Here is a 21,011-nt window from a genome sequence, read left to right as displayed (position 1 = left end):
AGTCCACTTCATTAAGCCCAAGATGTCATCTTCCTAGAGGCCCAGTTTGGTGTCATGTGTCAAATGACGTGGTATGCCAAGTCAAACAGAAGAGCTGATGGGATCATGCCACGTGTCAAATGATGTGACATGTCAAGTCAAACAGAAGAGCCAATGGGATCATGTCATGTGTCAAATGGCAAGGCATGCCAAGTCACATTAAAAGGCTAATGAAATCGCGCCACGTGTGCAAGTGACATGTTCTGGCCAATCAAATACGGTCATATCACACTTCAATTTGATTGGTCGGAAAGAGTTTGTTCTTATCTCAACTCCTCCCTTCCACAACTATAAATAGGGGTTTCATAACTCAGAAAAGACACCAGAAGTTATAACAAGAAGCAAGAGAGAGCTCGTGGATCAAACGCCGCAAATTTCTCTACAAGTTTCAAGCTTCAAGCAATCTACAAGTTTCAAGCTTCAAGCAATCAAGTTTAAGTTCAAGAAATCAAGTTCAAACTCAAGAACGAATCAAGGTCAAGTTCAAGCAATCAAGCTCAAGTTCAAGAACAAGATCATCGTTCGTGGAAACAAATATAGATTCAAGATCAAGCTCAAAGGTCCTTGAATTTATTTACTATTGAAAAGAAGAATCAGAGGATTCATAGAGATTGTAACACTCAAATATTTGAAATAAAATTACTACAATTGTTGCGATATTTTTCGGTCTTGATTTTATTTTCTGGACGCAAATTTATTGCCTACATGACCGTAAAAGTAAAATTTAAACAATTGTAAATTTTATTTGCACTATCAGCACACTTTAACACGTAAACTATAGGACACAAGAGAAGTCTCAACGATGCCAAACCTGTGAACTTGCATGCCTACCATTATGCATGCACGTCCTGCTTAAAGGCTGTCTGTTTTGCCTACTCTGCTCTCTGCTTTAATAACTCCACTATCATGGTTATTGGCCTATTGCTCAGCATATCTGAAATTCTTGCAACCATCTCCCACGAATCAAGGTGACATTACTCAATCGAGCAGTCATAGAGTTGCACGACCAGAGCACTAGCAGCACGCAGTAGTGGTGTCATTTTCTTCAGAATGACAGTTAACACAATGGTATATCCGAGAAAATTACGATAACCCTCAATAGGCCTTTTACCTCAATAGTAGAGTCATTTTCTTCAAAATGAAAGGAATGACACTACTTCAGCATTAGCAAATCCATTTAGAATACAGTAAAATGCTTCCATTAGAGTAATGACAAGCCTTTGGCAGTGGCGGAGGCAGGATCTCCACGAAGGGGGTTAAAAAAAAAATTGTAGCTAGTGGAAATTGAAGTCATGACCTTATGTAGATTTTGAACCCCCTTTACCACTAAACTACACTTTTGGATTGTGCTAAGGGTGTTCAAAACTTAATATATAGATATAAAAAACAGATTTTATCTTATATATACAGTGTAATTTTTCGGTGAAGGGTGTTCTGGTAACTGGCCTTTGGAACTGCCAGCAACTCGAACTCTAAACACTCAACTATCCAAATAATGTCATTGTTAAAACTATTTCTCAGAAGAGCTTCCTTAACAACTTCAATTCAGTTCCCACTTTTTTACAGGAAGCCTCAACATCTTCTGTCCAGTTAATAAAAAAACTTCAGTACTTAAAGGTAATTGGTTATAGTTAATTAACAAGCTTGTCAGACGTTCCAAGTCTCACGTGTTGACAGTTCCTCATTCTAGTTTTGAAATAATCCTTAATGTCATATATATTCCTCCAAATTATGCAAATCAAAATCAAAACCGAAGTACCTGTTAAGCTTACTTTGCACTGAGCTATCCACCAATATAGAATCAAAGGAGGCGACAATATATAGCTCCTTCTGGAAAGTTGTATGGCCACTTGCATCTGCGATTTACTTGTGTTATATTCGTTGGAGCAAACATTAACATTTGAGATTTTCTCTTTCTAAGACCTTCCTTCTGCTCCTTATTTACCATGATTTTAACACCAGGAAATTCGAGATCTAAAGTAGCCTTGCGTTTTCTGTCATTCTCGTATACTTCCTTGCTGAGTAACATGTTTAGATGCTTCTAGAATAACATATGCACAATAGTAATAAAAAAGAAATACGGAAACAATTCTACGGACCGGTTGATTTCCTTCCTAAGACCTCTTATGAAACTAGATAAGAAATAAGCTTCAGAAGATATTGGACCAATTCTCGATTTGTGCGTGTCATCCTTTCACAAGGATCATGTTAATCTTCTCTGTATCGTTGTACCCGAAGGGACACTCTCATATTGAGCTTTTACAATATAAACCGTGGAATGCTTCAGCAATTGGTCGGTATGGGATAGGGGTGGCAATTTGAGCCCAAATCCATCTAACCCGCCCAACTAACCCAGAGATTAATGGGTTGGGCTACAAACATTTTAGCTCATGGGTCAATTTGCATTGAGCCCAAGTTAACCTATTATTTTTTATAGCTCATTCTGACTCATTTAACAGCCCAAATACAACCCATGAAACACACCCAAAATAAAGGATCTCAACCAAACTTATCTACAAATTTACTTAGTTGCCCCAATTTTTTATTTTTTTTTGTACTTTTAATTTTCTGTTCTTTTGTTTTTCTACACCACTCACCCACCCTACCCCTACCCCCAGCAAAACCCCAAAAAAATTTTACTTTTTTTTTGTATTTTCAATTTTCTGTTTTTTTGTTTTCCTGCTGTTTATTCATTTTTTTCACCACCCACCCAGCCTGACTCCCCCGCAAACCCCCTAAAAAAATATCAATTTTTTTATTTTCAATTTTCTGTTTTTCCGTTTTTCTGCACCCCCTCCCCTCCCCGGGCAAACCCCCTCAAAAATTTTGTTTACTTTTTTTTTTTTCAATTTTATGTTTTTATGTTTTTTTGTTTTATACTATTTATTTACCTTTTATACATAGGTATAAAAGATAAAATGTTTTGTTTATGCAAGATGAACATGATTCTAAAATACCCACCCCAACCCCGCCCTCCCCTACCCATAAAATATTTGTTAACTCACATATTTTAAAGTAAAAGGTTTTTATATTTAAGATGAGCATGGTTCTAAAACATAGGTTAAGTTAGGCGGGTTGGGTTATGACTCATTGTTTAGCCCATCTTGGCCCAGCCCATCTTAACCCAAATACACATTGGGCTGGGTTGGGCAATGACCCATTTATTGACCTAACCCATCTTCGGGGGCGGATCCAGAATTTTCATTAAGGAGTGTCAAAATATAAATAATTAGATACATTGAAAAGTTAAGGGGAGTCAACATATATTAAATATACATAAAATAAAAAAATTTATCAAGTAAAATAGTGTAATTTTCCAGCGAAGAGGTGTCGCTTGACACCCCTTGCTTCAATGTGGCTCCGCCACTGCCCATCTTGACCCACCCAAATTCAGCCCAACACGCCCATTTGTCACCCCTAGTATGGGACTCGAGAACCGGAAAATGGTCTTCTATTTACTCATTTTGTAAGGGGCATTTGCATCTATACCCGCTTTTTGGGTCACATTTTAACTTATATCCGCTTTGCAAAAAAAATTACAAGTGAACCCACTTTTCGCGTAACTTTAGGCATACGGGCCTGAAGTAGCAAAGGCAATCACGCAAACTTCAGCATTCTAGTAGACGGGCCTGAAGTAGCAAAAACTGTTGAACCAAGTGTTGGCTGGAGTTTTTGTTTGTAATTGCTGAACTTAAGCATTCTAGTAGCTGAAGTTTTGTTCTTTATTTGCTGAACTTCAGCATGTTTTCTGTTCTTTTGTTCTATATTTGTTGAACCTCAGCATGTTTTAGCTTAAGCTTTGTTATGTTTGTGATGAACTTCAGGGCTGAAGTTTGTTTTGTATTTGCTGAACTTCAGCATTCTAGGAGCTGAAGTTTTTGTTTATATTTGCTGAACTTCAGCATTCTTAGAGTTGAAGTTCTAAAACAACAATGACAAGTTGTCATTAAGATCCAGTTGCTATAATGGAATTATCAGGAAATTTGAAAAACAATACTCCAATAAAACAAGACCATTAGTAAAAGTAACATCTTCACCTAAAGCACAGGGAATCAAGTCGTGCTTTCATGTTTCAGTAGCAATTAATATTAGAATTTCCGAACTGGACGGTCCAGAAGCTAATTCCTAGTTGTAAAGAGTTAAAATAGCATATATAATTTAGACTAGAACACATAATAATATCTCAATCTTCAGCATTCAGAAAATAAAGGAGGAGGAGGAGAAAGAGGCCTGAAGTTGTTTAAACAGTGGGTATAAGTTATAACTTTTTAAAAAAGTAAGTATAGGTTAAATGGGGCCGACCAAATAGGGTGTTTGCGCAATTATTTCGTTTAGTTGAGCCCTTTCTCTAAAAGCCCATGACGAAATGGGCTACTTGTGGACTATAATACGATGAAACACTTTATTTTCTCATGGCAAGTGCCTGCTTAAATTTTTATTTTATTTTGAGAAACTTTCAAAAATCATTATGTTTTAGTGGTTATTAGCTACTTGTAGCTACCATTTACTAAATTACTTCCTATAGCTATGTTTTCAAGTTTTTTAGAGTGTATTCGATGTATTTAAGCTATTGTATTCATGAATACAATAGCATTTCTCGGCGTGAAATATGGGATTACAACTAGATAGATTATTGTATTCGACTGTATTCCCAGTGTGAAACAGGGGATTACAGCTAGACAGATTATCGTATTCGACTGTATTCACGATATGTATTTGTGAATACAGTAACGTAAACGGCGCAATTCATGATCTATTCAGCTGTTTTTAAACGGAAAGTGAATCAATTAACACAATAGACTCCTAATATAACTCAACAAACACAATTATAAATCTGAATACATAAAATACATAAATTATATTAATTAAAAAAACATATGAATACATTGATGGAATATAGCGAGACACTGAATACATTGAAATATATGAAATACAGCGAGATACAATGAAATACATAAAATACAACGAAATACATTGAAATACAACAACAAAAATAGGTAACAGACACTTCAAGTTGCTTAGCCCCAAACTCTGTCCTCTTTGTTCAAGAATAACCCTAATGTGATCATCTCGTCAAGAGGGCCGCGATTCTGACTCGAAACTCTCAAAATTTGGCGCAAAAACGAAAGAAATTCCTTATTTTCAATAGCAGATTGTCTTCTTTTGTTAGTAATTGCGAATTTGGTAGATGAAGAAAAGCAGCAATGGAGGTGGTGAGAGAAACGGACGGCGGGTTCTACCATCAGCATTTTCGGAATTTCAGCAACTAAGGAATTGAATTAGGGAGAGAGATCAGTGAAATAGAAGCAAAAAGTGTTGGGTTTTCAATAATCTTTTTCGTCCATCTCTCTTCGTGATTAGGACGTGTGGTTCTCTAAAACGAGAGAAAAATAATACAAAGAATATTTTATGGCTCAAGGGTAGGAGTAACTATAAATAGATATTTGAGTATAAAAATCAAAATGTAGCTATGAAATATAATTTTTTTAAAATGGTATTTATTTAAAATAAATAAGAAATCAACCTTTGCTATATGAGGTAAAAATTCCTTTTATTTTTAGAGATAAAATGACTTTTTTAAGTCATGAAAATACACTTAATGTTACTAGCTCTACCAAGTATAAAGGCGACAAATCGGCAGATCATCCACCTTTCGCTAGGATTTGGGAAGGACATTTATGAGACTAAGGTGAAATTTACGCTAGCCTTGCATCTGTTATTGGGGCTTTGATTAATTAAGAACTTCCACCTATACATAACGTCTCAATATTTTAGTCGTACAGGCTGAAATATTTTAGTCGTACAGGCTGAAAGGCGCAAGATGTTACTACATATTTGCAGCCTCTCTGCTCTATCGGAGTAGGGGGTAAGGTCTGCGTACACACTACCCTCCCCAAACCCCACTTAGTGGGACTTTACTGGGTCGTTGTTGTTGTTTCACCATTTTAACTACTCCATTCTCGATTACAACAGCAGCCCAGCAAAATCCCACAAGTGGGGTCAGCAAAATCTTACCCCTACCCGATAGGGCAAAAAGGTTGTTTCCGATAACGCTCCATCCTCGATTAATAAAGTAAAACTAAATGGCAGACATAGGACAAGGAAACAGAACTATAACTACAAGTACACCGAACCTTAAAATTTAGAGAACTAGTACGATAAAAAACAGAAAACAGCTAATGTTAACCCATGACCATGTTTTATATTACAATAGTCCATCAGTTCAAACTGAGATAACAAAAAGAAAGAAAACACGAGCAGAACAGACAACCGTAAGGTTCTAATCTACTATAGTTTTGCATATGTAGCCAATCCTCTATATCAAGATATTGCAGATACTTTTCCCAAAACCTCCAAAAAGACCAGCAGATGGTGATAACGAAGAGCAAACCGTCAATGAGGACTGCAAAGAGGGGGAAAAACAACAGTCAAATAAGGGAAAATCACCAAAGAAACCAGGTTAGTAGCATTTTTATAGTAGGAAGCTGGCAAAAAATACAACCCGACCACAGAAAGCTTTTCTAAATCTTTTCTCCGCTAGTCACCTATTATCATCATGACCAGCAACTGTATGTCATGGTATATCCACAACGGCCATAAAATGACAAGTCATATCTCGTTGTTTAGTAGCAACAGCTCAAAGCCTCAAACACCAACTCTCTACCAAAAGGGTGCTGATTTGAGCTGCTATGTAATAGTATATCCATAACGGCCCTTCGAACCACCAAAAAAGGAGAGCTGTATGTGTACATGAAGGAACAAATGCATATAGAGTACTAAAATATCGAAAGGATGTGCATTGTACAGGCTAGTTCAATTTAATGTTTCACAGACCTGTAGGACCTAGAGCGAGATCTGGCTGAGCTGTCTACATTTCTACCAGATCTCTCGAGCCTCCTTCGGGCAGAGTCCAAATCATGAACAATCAGTCTATTATCTCTTGGACTCGGGCTGGGCCTACCTTTTTTCTGAATGCGTGGAGTATTTGACCTGGACATTTGCCGGGATTGTCTGGAAGATCTTCCATTCAACCTATAATTTCTTTCATCCCTTGGAGAAACAGACGGAGATTTTGACCTGCATCTCCTTGGAGAATAGTAATCATCCCGATTCTCACGATCCCTGTCCCTGTGAACCATAGTGCACTTAAGCCGCTTAATGATAAGTTCAATGTAGTTTTTGCAGCAACCCATGAAGTTGAAAACAGTACAAACAAGTAAAAAGACTAGCACTGGTTTTCAAATGACTGCTTATTCCAACTCACAATGCCACACTACTCAAAAATAAGGCTGATACTAAAACAAACCATGAAAGGTAGATTCCTTCAATATCTAATCTACTGAACCACAACCTTTACCTGTATCCTTATTTCATAGTCTGGAAAAAACTACAGTTTGATCCAGACTGTTTAAGCACTATATGGTACGGTTCTTCAGCATCTGATCACTTCAAAGTTCTTCTTTGCCCCAAATCTTGAGATAGCTTTCCTTGGGCATTCTCATGAAATGCCAATCAGTAAAAACTTCAAAAATATTTGCCCCTTTGAAGGTGAATTCTTTCTTTGGCCAACTGTAAGCTCTAAATTTTCTCTCTAACTGGATATTGTGCAACATTAAGAAATAAAACATGAATTTAAAGATAAGCAAATGAAGGTCTTTGTGACAGAAATATGTCCACACCACTTCAATTGGTTCTCCGAGGTACAATAGAAGGCTCATCCTTACTAGAAAAAAATCCAGAAAAGGAAAATCACATGAACTTTGATGATGGTGATTTGAAACTTCCGGAGATTCATCACATTTCATGAGCAAGTAATCTTTGACTTTATGGTCCCTTTTCTCAATTGTCTATATTAGGCCAGAATTCTTTAAGTCTCTTTCTCAATTTAGCATCTGCATTAATAAAGCCACCAGCAGATGTCATTCAATAATCTACAGGATAGATGACATATGCCTGCAAGACATTTGACATAATCTATAATCGTGTGTCCCAAATAAGTATTCAACAAAATTAGAAAGCTAAAGAACCTAATAAGCCACCACAACTCAAGGGACGGAGAAAGCCTCAGTATTCCAGGACAAGAGATAACAGATAAATTAAATAGAGAAAAAAAAAATTCCTAAAATCAGGTGGATAGTGTGAGGCAACCACCACTTTGGCAGATATAAATATGCCACATCACTATCCTAAGTTCCTAACCTCCAAGGAGAAAAAAGCAAACATAAAACAATCAGATACCAACCAAGGAGTGTTTTGAGCCAATAAAGGTGATAACAAACAAAAAATAGGCAAGAAAAATAGATAAAGCAACAATACAAAGCGCCTTGATGATTCAAGGCAAAAAACTGCAATTTTACAAAGAGCTCATTGACGAAGGACATGCACCATAATGCTGAAAAGGAATCAAACAGATCAACGAGCAAAGTCTCTCTTTTGAGCAACATTTATCTCTAAATATAGGGAAAATGACCAATTTTGTCTTGATAGTTGAATTGTGCATGTTAGGCAATGAAATTGCTGCTACTATGACTACAGGCTACAGATTTGTTTTATCCCAATAGATGTTCTTACTAGATTTTGTCCCATTAGAATCAGTAGCAGCCCTTGCTCAAAGACAAACAAACAATAGGAGAATACAAGCAAAACTTCTGTTATGAAATACAAACCTTGAGTCACGTCGTGCTGGGGAAGCCGAGCGCGAGTAAGCTGCCATAGAAAATTCTAGACCATTACTCTTAAAGGAAGACAATGCTCTCGACTCTAACAGTACTAAGTTTACTTCTTCTCTTTTTCCTTTTTAATTTTGGAGGGGTGGGGGCCTCAATGCAATATCATATAAATCAGCATCAGAAGCTAAATGAGTCATTGAGAAACTAAACAGTTACACTTTTAGTAAGAGAGTTAAAATTCAAACTGACAGTGATATCTGCGACTTGGGAACCTTTGTGGACTGTGTCTCCTGTAGCTGCCTCGAGCACTAGGTCCACTAGTTAAACAGGAAAAGTAGTAGACTTAGATTCACTGTGGGTGAATAATACTTGAGCTGGAAAAGAGATTGATAATCAACATGATTGCAACTCGAAGCAAACCACATATATGTAGCACCTTGTGCGTAAAACCCTATTCATTTCTTGAGGGGTCTTTCGATTCTCCTCCGCAAAAACAATACTAATTTCACGTCCACCAATAACTGTACAGTTTAAGTGTGCTTTTGCTTCAGCTGCATCTTCGGCATAACGGAACTTCACAAAGCCAAATCCTCGTGGTTCCCTACATATAAGTTGAAATTATTTTTGGAAAAAAAAAATGATAAAATGTCACAGTGAACTTACTTATATTGCCGATACCTAGTAAAGGAGGGGTACAATACGTCGACAGACAACAGTCAACGTAAAACTTGTCGATTTATGGAAGTGAGGTTGCTTGATGTGATTAGGTTATTTCTTACATAGACGTCCAGGAGCATCGGCTAAAAAGTGTGAAAAATGATCGTTGAAGATGTTAAAACAGAATGAGGTAGAATCAAAGCCACATGGAATGCAATTGTCTTGAAGAATCTACAATCTCTTGAAATTCATGCAAACTTAGAGACAAATAGAGCATACAGAAAGAAAAAGATCACACATATAGACGATACAAACTAGTTGAGATTAAGGCTTAGTCTTTTTGATATGCTCACTTGGTCTAATATTTGCTAGAGGAGTTTTTCAATCATTGTGGGAGATTTGTATGACGATAAAAAATGTAGAGGACTTCTAGTATTAGAGCCTAATTTATTCCATATTGGAATGAGACAACTAGATGAAGCAAAATGGATAGTGAAGATTCATATTACCGACCCTAACTAGCTTGGAACTGAGTCCAAGTTGGGTTGTTATTGATCATAGTGATATTAACAAATAGCAGGACATGGAAACAGACCCATATTGCAGAATACAGTACCAAGTGAGAAGCCATATTATCAAGGCATATGCATACCCAGTATAGTAATTCTTGGGCAGATAGACATCTTTTACAGGACCAAAACGTTCAAAGGGGACCCTGACATCTTCTGGCCTGCAGAACAAGCACAAAATGATTAACTTTATCCACAACTATAGCAACATCTGCTTAGAGACTGAGAAAGAGAGGAAGACAGAGAGAGAAAGCAATCTTCAGTTTATGAAATAGAAATGGAAAACAAATCAACCCAACTTTTAGAAAGATGGAAAGCTTCAACTTTTATTAAGCCATATTAACTGACAGGCAGAAACCACTGTATAAATTGTGCAATCTGCATATCATTTCTTTTTACTAGCTATATTATTTCAAAAGGTTTTTAAAGCCATCTGAAATATAAGAAACCATAAAGCCCACATGTATCAATGTTTGTAGATAAGGAAGATAGCTTATTGCATAGCATCATAATTCAACCTCTCCATCAGAGATAAGACATCTGCTAGTGCTCCAAGGAGCAAGTCTAGGTGTAAGGATTTGGATGTGTTTGAACATGTAAGAAACTTGTTACTAGTGTAAAACATGATCATTGAAAAAAGAATCAAAATAAAAAGTGTCCATTATCTAATGGATAGGAAGGAAAATCAAATAAGTGAGATCTCACGTTAAGTGTTTACATAAATCTTCTTGTGCTGAATAGTTGATTGATAGATCAATCAATCCTTAATTTAATTATCTTTTGCAAATACAAGCCGGAAAAAATGAAACTCAAACAACTCATTGATATGATGTTCATTAAATACAATATAGCATTGAGGTGTCCATACAATGTTCATGTGCCAATTGATCCAATTTCCTTGGAGAACATTCATGAAGCTAGTCCCTGAAAATGATGAGAATAAAAAGGTATTGATGGATAATGTAATTCAAATTCGATTGATGTTGCTGAGACAAGTTCAGGAGGACTTCTATGGTGTGAGGGGAGCTCAAGTTAATGACTCTTTCCATTTTGAGACATTCCAAAATGTTAGACAACATTTCATTCAGCGTCATTAAAATCCATTACTTTGTTGCTTAAAGCAGTGAAAAGTGATAAAAAGTGAAGGCTTGTCACTTTATGAGTGAAGCCATACGCTTCAAAGAACTGTGCACTTCAAAATATGACGCGCAAAGAGATTGCAACAACAAGCGGTCAGTTATTTGAATCTCGGCCTTTTCAATTCAATCTCCCACTTGGTTTCGGACAGTCAAATATAAAGACTCTTTGTTAGCTCTTCGTACCTACTTGACTTCTCAAACTGAAGTAAGACTGTCCAACTAGAGTATAGCCGGGAGGAGCTCTTTTTGTATTGAAAGTGTTTTCAAATAGCAATCCATCGCGTCGGTAATAAGACTTATAGTAAACGAACGATTCAGCTTCTTACAGAAGGCAGTTCAGCTTAATAACTCGATAAGCTGTATTGAACTTTCAGAAGTTAGACTAGCATCGACGTTATTGCATACCTGATGTTGCAAATAGTTATGCCAGTTGCAATTTGATTATTATAATACTATATATAAGTTTGATAAAAAATTTATTTCATAAATTGTTGGCTTCACTTCTAGAAAGCGTGCGCTTTATTTCTCGCTTTGTGCTTCAAATCCTACGTACCCCGCGGCTTTTGTGAGATTTTCGCTTTCAAAACCTCCAGTTCTACTAATAGTAATATCCAATACAACTTTTATAACTTTCGAAAATCCCAGTTTATTTTTGTTATTGATTTTAATATGAAATTTCCTCTACAACAACAACAACAACAACAAACCCATTATAATCCCACAAGTGGGGTCTGGGTAGGGTAGTGTGTGCGCAGACCTTACCTCTACCTTGAAGCTAGAGAGGTTGTTTCAGACTTGAAATTTCCTCTATTAAGCTGATTTTTTAACCAATAATATTAATATCAGACTAATTCCACAAAGGAACATACACTCTTGAGTTTAAGTAGGAGAATTCACGAATCGAAGCAACACCTAAATATATTACATATGAAAACATAAATTATGATATCCCCCAAAAAGGTAGTATGAGGACCCAAAACCCTCAATGCAAAATCAAATTGAGGTCGACAAAGGCATGAACAAATTAATTGGGCTGCAGGCAAGAGGTGCACTGTTAATCGACATGCCTAGGGTGCTACCTGCTAAGCACAAATGTCATAAGAACAGCTCAAAACACCACTCAAACAACTGGTAAAAATCAGAAATAGCCATTTTCAGCCGCTGTAATTGAAAAATTGCCACTTTCATGGAGTTTGTGGAACTCCAGTACAGCTGCTATTTTTCAAAGACTGGACCAAAATGTGGTCAGTGGGCGCTCTCTCTACCTCAAACAACAAAAAGTTCTATAAAGCATCTAATAAGCATTAAAATCAGGTAAATGCATGTTAAATATTTCAATAACAAAATTGATAACAAAAAAAAAAAAATCAATAACGAAATTGATTTTGCAACAAAAGATAACCCTAACTTGCGCGTATGTGTTTATAAAAAATGACTGATACCTGGCGCTAAGGGAGATGTTACGAACAAGAAGGCCAGAAGGTGCGGGAGAGCGACGGTCGTGGCGACGGTCACGTGGTTCGTCGTAGCGTTTACGTCGCACGGGGCTGTAACTCCTGCTACGGCTTCTGTGCCTTCCCATTACCCACGTCGTCGTCTGATCACCGTGAAGGGAGAATCTAAAAACCTAGTTCGATTTCCTTGGAATTGAAATTGAGAACCCTAGCCCTAATTGGAGGTAATAACTTCTCGGCTCTCCGTGCTGATTTGGAGGTGGATTGACGTGACCTTTTAATAATAATAATAATAATAATAATAATAATAATAATAATAATAATAATAATAATAATAATAATAATAATAATAATAATCTATATCTATATCTATCTATACTTATACTTACTATATTAAAGGGGTTTTGACACAACAACAACAACCCAATAAAATCCTACAAGTGGGGTTTGGGAGGGTACTATATATGCACACCTTACCCCTACCCCAAAAGAGTAGAGAGGTTGTTTCCGGAAGACCCTCGGCTCAAGATAATAAGAAAAACAAAAATGAGAGAATATTAGTTTCTCCACAGAGATCATAGGAAAAATAGGAACATAAAATGCAGAAGTAAAAATGCAAAACAAAAATGATGGCTAGTAAATAGGTCTTGCATCGAAAAGAGAAAATAGTAAGACACAACAACGCCGCTAGCTATTTCAAACAAAAATCCTATCAGACTATGCTCACAACAGTACAAGGTAATGCAAGACTCAACTAGCTCCTAGCCTACAACCGTAATACTCGACCTCCACAACTTCCTATCAAGTGTCATGTCCTCGAAAATCTGAAGCCTCGTCATATCCTGTCTGATCACTTCTCCCCAATACTTCTTAGGTCGCCCTCTACCTCTTCTCGTGCCCTCCACAACCAGTCGCTCACACTTCCTTACTGGAGCATCTGGCTTCTCCTCTGTACATGTCCAAACTATTTGAGTCTCTCTTCGTGCATCTTGTCATCAATGGGAACCACGTGCACCTTCTCCCGAATATCATCATTCTTGATCTTGTTCATCCTAGTGTGCCCGCACGTCCACCTCAACATCCTCATTTCTGGTACTTTCATCTTTTGGATATGTGAGTTTTTAACAGGCCAGCACTCAGCCCCATATATCATGGCCGGTCTAACCACCGCTTTATAGACCTTACCTTTGAGTATCGTTGGCACTCTCCTGTCACACAAAACTCTGGATGCTAACCTCCACTTCATCCATCCTACCCCAATATGGTGTGCGACATCCTCATCGATCTCCCCTCCCCCGTGGATAACCGACCCAAGGTACTTGAAGCTGCCTTTACTTGGGGATAACCTGTGATTCAAGCCTCACATCCACGCCTACTTCCTCCGGCTCAGTGCTGAACTTACACTATTTAGCTTTGTCTACCCATTTATTTTTCTATCCATAAACTAATTACATTTCCTACCCATAGTAGTTTTTGTGAGGATTTTTTCTTTATTCTCCAATTCTTTTTTATTTCTATGCTTCTATTCTTTCATTCTTTTTTCTTTTTTTTCTTTTCTCCTTTTCTTCTTATTTTTTTCTTTTTTCCTTTTCTAATTTCATTTAACTTTTTTTTATATTCATTTTCTCTTCATAATCTAATTTCATTTACTATTTTCACTATTTTTTATTTTTTATTTTTATATTATTACTAAAAAAAATTAAATTGCGTAACAATTAAAGGTAGCTAATACAACAAAAAAATATTAACTAACATATCATACCAGTATAGTATATAGCTATACCAGCAAGGTATACAATTATACGCAAAGAGTTAAAAAAAATTAATTCAATTATTAAACTGAAATAATATTAGTTGTCAATAAAAATTTTAAAAAATTCTAAAATGATCTAATTATAAGAGTATACCGTTACATTATATAGCATACTATAATTTTTTATGCTTTATTTTTCATTTTCAATTTGCCCCTCACGCTGGGTAAAAACTTAAAGCAAATTAAAAGGAAAAGGGCAAGTGAATTTATGAGTAATAAGTATAATACTATAGTATATTGTATACTATTACAACATATTGTTACAGTATATTGCATATTATTACAGTATACTATAACAATATATTGTATACTATAATAGTATAGTGTTGCAGTATAACTATATACTCATATAGTATATTATATACTATTACAACATATTGTTACAGTATATTGCATATTATAACAATATATTATATACTATAATAGTATAGTGTTGCAGTATAACTATATACTCCTATAATATAATGTATACTGTAGTGGTATACTGTTAGGTAACTGTGTTCTTCTTTGATTATTACAATATACCATTGCAGTATATTGTAAACTATAATAGTATACTATTGCAGTATAGCTATATACTCCTACAACATATTGTATACTGTAGCAGTATACTATTGGGCAGCTGTGTTCTTTTTCGATTTTCAGCTAAAATTTCCAACTCAATCACCTCAAATCAGCTCCAAATGCTATCAAATTTCAGTATGAACTTCCAGAAGGTATAATATTTAACAACACCCACTTTGAATCAAACAAGAAATCTACAAAATAAAAATTTTAAGCCAAGGCAAGAGCAAGAGCTAGAGAAAGAACAATCAAGAAAAAGTGGAGCAGAATTGAAACTAGTCAGAGCTCAACTTCTCAGATAATCAGATCTAATTTCCTTTTGAAGAAGGATATAAGGGAAATGGAAGAACAATTTTGTAAGAATAAATTACAAGTAAGTCAAGAAATAACAAACAAGAAAATAATTCAAGGATCTGGAGTTAGTAAAATGAAGACCAAGTCTTCTTTAATCTTGGGTCTTCACCCAAATTTCTTTGCTCCTATAGAGTCATTAACTACCTACTAGGGGTAACCTGAAGTTGTGCCCTCGTCCAAATTCTTAGTGTATAAAGGTAATATAGCTTCTCATGCGACCTTGGCTAGTGATACGAATCTCATTTGCATCAACGGGTGTTTCTACTCTTGGCTTTTCCACCTTCTGGTACCAATCCATCTATTATATTAATAACCACAAATCAAGTCAAAAATCCAAAGAAGAAATTACTACTAATTCAGAAGAAAGAAGACAAATTTGGATTTGTTAGGAGTGTGAAATAGAAGCTATGGTTTGAGACATGGGATCTGGAACCTGAAGTTGTGCCCTCGTCCAAATTCTAAGTGTAGAAAGAAGAGCTATTTTAATAGAATAAATGAATAAGCGGGTAAATAGTTTGGGCCGCAATGGTAGGAGTAGTAAATAGTTTGGATCTGAGCATTGTGAGCACGTGATTTTTGCTTCACGAAAACTACTCCTTAAAGGGGAAATAGTTTTAATTAATGGGTATAAAGTGAGATTTTCTCTATATTAAAAGCACGAAGGCCCGCAACGAAATGTCGTTCGCTTTTTTTACCCTTTAAAAATAACTTTTATAATGGACAGAATTATAATTTAGTTATTTTCCTAACATTTAGGACTTTAATATCAAGCAAAATTTTTGTAATTAAATCTTTCTTTATTCCCTAATATTTAGGAGTTCTAAATCAACAATAAATTTTAAATTTATATTAAATATCTTTTTCCTAATAAGAACTAAAAATTTATATACTATATTAAAAACATGAAGGTGCTTAGCGAAATGTCGTTCGCCTTTTTTAACCTTTAAAATTAGATTTCACACTAGACGCAATAGTCTTGTGATTATTTTTCTATAGGCGAAATGGCTTCCTAACCACTTAAACTTGCATTAGTTTGTAAAGCCGATGTATGAACTTTTGAGTTTCCCATTTGAACACCTTTACTTGAAAAAATGGCTATTAATAAATACTTGTGATGGTGCATATTGTTCAATTGCTGCTGACATGGATTTAATTTAATATTTTATATAGTCACATCACCCATTCATTCACATTTTATTGACACTTTTATGTTCAAGGTTCCAATTTATGGGCCCTGTCTTTTTCCAAAATTTATTAAATTTCTATTTTTTCTGCTCTTTCCCTTCTTTTATTCTTTACCTCCTAGGCACGAACTGTAAACAAAAGCTACAATAATGGAGACTGTAAACATAAGCTCTGATAATGGAAACTGAAGTTCAATCGAATTTTACCTATTTGGGAAGAACATTCACCGATCTCAGTATTAACGCAAGTTCCTCGGCTTTGAGTGATTGCAATAGTAATAGATCCGACGAGTTTCCAACTGCTTCTTCACAAAGCTAGCAGCTATTTTTTTCTTGCACTTCTGAAAACTTCGATGAATTAATCGAGCAACTTGTCTCCGGTCTCAAGTTAGCGGCTATTTCGGAAAGATAGCAATCTGGAGAGGTTCTATCTGGAGATTGGACTATATCATCTGGAGTTGAAAGCTTGTTGGAACAGGGGTTTGCTTGTTCTTTGGGGAGATCTCTTGAGCATTATTTTCTTCAGAAATTTTTGGAACAAATGAAGGGCTGTCAACTTAAATATTATTTTATGTAGCTCTTGTGTAGGGCTTTATTATGATGAGTGATTAGTTTTCTTCTGGTTATTGGAGTTTGGTGTTGATATCTTTGAAGGAGTTATGTGAGTGCGTTGAGGGTGTGCTAAGATTCTGAGCTTTTTCCTTTGTTTGGGTTGTGTTCTATGTTTTGCTAGAAGTGGCTATGTTTCAAAATTAAAATGCTTGACTTTATTAATATGGTAGAATAAAAGGGGGAGGGGGAAAGGGGAGGTGGGAGTTTGTTAGGGAAGACGAGGGGAAAAGAGAAGGGAGAGGGAAATGTCTCTTTTTTTTTTTTTTTTAAAAATAAAACAATACTATTCACACGCCTTTGTAGCGTGATTTGCACACAATTTAGCCATGTCAGCTGCGCCGCTTCCACATAGGCATAGTCAACAATCAAATGTGCTTATTAATATTTATTGCATCAAGTTGGAGTGTTTAAATGGGAAAAGTACAAGTTCATGTATCGACTTTTTAAAATCCTACAAGTTTAAGTGGCCACGAAGTCATTACGCCTTTTCTATATTTTGTACTTTAATTATTTTCCTAATATTTAAGAATTCAAACTTAACTAAATTTTATGTATTAATTTTTTCTTTATTTAAACTATATAATATAACATATTTATAAAATAAACCCCATTTTTTGGTTGACAAGCTTAAAAAAATTGCAAATTTACATTCATTAGGACTTCCAAGGCACATAGGACATGTGCCTTGAAAATCTCTTTTTTAGGGTTAAAGCATTACTTAAATAATATATATATATATATATATAAAGTTGAGAATAGGAAAGGTGATGTGGCAGTCCCTATAGGCGACGAAATTGCTCTATCTTTTTTCTCAATTTTTTGCCTTTTTCACTCATTGTTGCTTTTAAAAATATATCTCCTCTACTTTCCAAAATGGAAGACTGAAACTGTTGCAACTAAATTCCATAAAATACGAAAGAATGAAACGGTTGCAATTAAGATAATGTGACGACTCAGTCAGTCGTCTCATGAGTTACCATTCCGTTTCCCCCATTTCTGCTTCTTATTTTTTTGTCTATCGGTTCTAGATGTGATCGAGTTGGTTGGCTCGGGTTCGGAAAGGATTTGGTAAGGTTTGAGACACTTAGTCTCTTTTGAGGAAGCTTAAGTTAGAAAAGTCAACCGGATATTGACTTATGTGTAAGAGGGCTCGGATATGAGTTCCGATGGTTCGGATAGTTTCGGGAGGTGATTTGGGACTTAGGAGCGTAATCGAAATGAGTTTTGGAGGTCCGGAGTAGATTTAGGCTTGAATTGGCGAAATTGGATTTTTGGCGTTTTCCGGTTGATAGATGAGATTTTGATATGGGGGTCAGAATGGAATTCCGAGAGTTGCAATAGTTCCGTTGTGTCATTTAGGATGTGTGTGCAAAATTTCAGGTCATTCAGACGTGGTTTGGTTGAGTTTTTGATCAAAAGCATAATTCGGAAGAATTTGGAAACTTAGGCTTGAATCCGATATGGTTTGGTTGATTCGATGTTGTTTGAGATGTTTTGAAGATTGGTATAAGTTTGAATAAGGTTATGTGATATATTTGTGCTTTTGGTTGAGGTCCCGGGGGCCTTGGGGTGGTTTCGGATGGTTGACGGAGAGTTTGGAATTTTTGTAGAAGTTGCAGATTTTCTGCTTCTAGTATTTCCGCACCTGCGGATTGGGGACCGCAGGTGCGATGCTGCAGATGCGAGGGGGAAGGTCGCAAAAGAGGAAGAAAGTGAGGGAGGCAGAAACCACAGAAGCGGTTGGTGAACCGCACCTGCGATGGCGCAGGTGCGGCTGGTGCATCGCAGATGCGGAAAGCTAAAGGATAAGTGAAAACTGCAGAAGCGGTTATTGGACTGCAAAAGCGGTACCGCAGATGCTTGACCGCAGATGCGAAAATGCCTGGGTCAGAACATATAAATTGTTTCCTTCGCGATTTTTGAGCTATTCCACCATTTTTAAGTCGGCTTTGGAGTTTTTTGGACGATTTTTTAAGAAGAATTTCAAGGGAACTTCATTGAGGTAAGGATTTTGGACCTAAAACTCATTCCTATGGTATTATTTCACGGATTAGAGCTATAACTAATGGAATTTAAGGGTTAAAATAGGGGAAAGTAGGGCTTGGTATTGGAGACCTAGACTTGAGGATTTGAGGAACCATTTGTTGTCGAATTTTGGTACTTTTGATATGTATGAACTCGTGGGGAGATGAAGAATCTATTGATGTGAGTTTTCTCAAATTCTGAGACGTGGGCCCGAGGGCCGGGTTTTGGTAATTTCGGGATTTGTGTTGAAAATTGATTATTTTCACTTAAGCTTCATTCCCTTAGCATATTTTGACGCTATGATTCTAATTTTGGATTCAACGCGAGTGGAGGCCGATTCGAGGGGCAAAGGCATCACGGGCTAGATTTGGATCGGATTGAGGTGAGTAATGATTGTAAATGATGTCCTGAGGGTATGAAACCCCGGATTTGCACATCGTTGTGCTACGTTGAGGTGACGTACACGCTTGATGATGAGCGTGGGGTCGTGCACTGTTGGGGATTGTGACTTAGTCCGTCCCGAATGACTATTTTATCACGTATTTGACTAAAATATACTTGCTATCATCATGCTTTGGGCTGAATGCCATATTTGGGCCTCGTGTCAACTATTTGAACCCTTAGGGGATTTTTATTGATATTTCCTCACTATTTTGACTTTATACTTGAACTCAGTCATGCTATATTCTAATGTTTTCATAACTCAACCATGTTTACTCTGTTTTAACACTTAAATGATCTTTTAAATGATATTTTGGACTGAGAATTATGTTTTACTATTGCCCGAGTGGGACTTGACTGAGTAAGGCCGAGGGCTTATGTTGTGAGAAAATATTGTCTATGATTATGAGGCCGAGGGCCTGAGATATGTATGCCACGAGGTGGCTTATTGATATGAGGCCGAGAGCCTAGTGATGATGCGACGAGATGGCTTGATATTGCGGTTGGGCCATAAGGGGCCCCTCCAGGAGTCTGCACACCCCCAGTGAGCGTGGGCACCCATTGTGATGTGAGATATAGCCCGAGGGGATAGTATTGTTAACATTGGGCCCGGGGGGCAATCCTTTATGTGCTTATCTGTCTTATTTGTCTGTCATTTACCTGTTTAATTGTTAAAAAGTCATTTTATGAAGTTTGAACTGAATTAAAAATGACTTTACACATTATCACTGCTTCTACTGGTTTTACTGCTTCATTATAGCCTGTAATGTGCCTTATGTGTTTTCATATCTCTCAGTCATTTATTTATGATTATTACTTACTGAGTTGGAGTACTCACTTTACTCCCTACACCCCATGTGCAGATTCAGGCATTGCTGATCCTGCCAGCGCGAGTTGAGAGCTCCCGGCAGACTTCGGAGTTCACGAGGTAGCTGCTTGGCGTCCGCAGTCTCGTGTTTCTCCCCCTTTATCTCATTTCTATCTCTTTATCAGTTATTCTATAATAGTTTAGTAGGAATTTCAGACTTGTAGCATACTGATAGATGCTCATGACTAGTGACACCCCGGTATCGGGCTGTGTTGGGTTGTATTCCGCAAATTGTTTGTATTGTCACCACTTACTTTTGGATTTATATCATGTTTAAGACTAAACGCTTAATGTTTAATTGCTTAAAACGGAATTGGAAATTTGTCAGTTGGCCTTGTCTTCAAGAGAGGCGCCATCACGATTGGGTCCGGGTTTAGGGTCGTAACAAGTTGGTATTAGAGCCTAGGTTATATAAGTCGCACGAGTCATGAGCAGGTTTAGTAGAGTCTCGCGTATCTGTACGAAGACGTCTGTATTAATCCTCGAGAGGCTGCAGAACCTTTAGGAAAAACTCCATATTCTTGAAATTCTTGTCTTTGTTAATCCGGGTACTAAACTTCTGTCATTCTATTCTCTCATAGATGGTGAGGACACGCGCTACTAGCTAGGATTGACGACCACCA

At 36.6% G+C, this 21,011-nt stretch overlaps 1 protein-coding gene and 1 non-coding gene across 3 annotated transcripts; both read right to left on the bottom strand.

Annotated features, from left to right (window-relative positions):
- Positions 1 to 2,193: 2,193 nt before the first annotated feature.
- Positions 2,194 to 2,296, bottom strand: LOC138882046 (U6 spliceosomal RNA). The gene has a single exon (XR_011403507.1). It is a non-coding gene; the product is annotated as a U6 spliceosomal RNA (small nuclear RNA).
- Positions 2,297 to 6,216: 3,920 nt separating this feature from the next.
- LOC104239339 (serine/arginine-rich SC35-like splicing factor SCL28) lies at positions 6,217 to 12,784 on the bottom strand. 2 transcript variants are annotated; one of them, XM_009793953.2, is made up of 7 exons: positions 12,516 to 12,783; positions 10,018 to 10,095; positions 9,145 to 9,309; positions 8,958 to 9,025; positions 8,706 to 8,745; positions 6,874 to 7,167; positions 6,217 to 6,442 (listed from the first exon to the last, which is right to left on the bottom strand). In XM_009793953.2, the coding sequence occupies exons 1-7, from the start codon at positions 12,653 to 12,655 to the stop codon at positions 6,433 to 6,435; spliced, it is 795 nt and encodes a 264-aa protein (XP_009792255.1). In that variant the 5' UTR covers positions 12,656 to 12,783; the 3' UTR covers positions 6,217 to 6,432. The 2 variants fall into 2 exon arrangements, with proteins under 2 accessions (XP_009792255.1, XP_009792254.1); XM_009793952.2 differs by having other exon boundaries at positions 6,217 to 7,167; positions 12,516 to 12,784.
- Positions 12,785 to 21,011: the final 8,227 nt, after the last annotated feature.

The sequence above is a fragment of the Nicotiana sylvestris genome, chromosome 1 (genome assembly GCF_000393655.2).
Source record: "Nicotiana sylvestris chromosome 1, ASM39365v2, whole genome shotgun sequence".
Lineage (NCBI taxonomy): Eukaryota > Viridiplantae > Streptophyta > Magnoliopsida > Solanales > Solanaceae > Nicotiana > Nicotiana sylvestris.
Note: the sequence above shows the minus strand (reverse complement) of the source record. Positions and strands in the feature narration are given on the sequence as shown.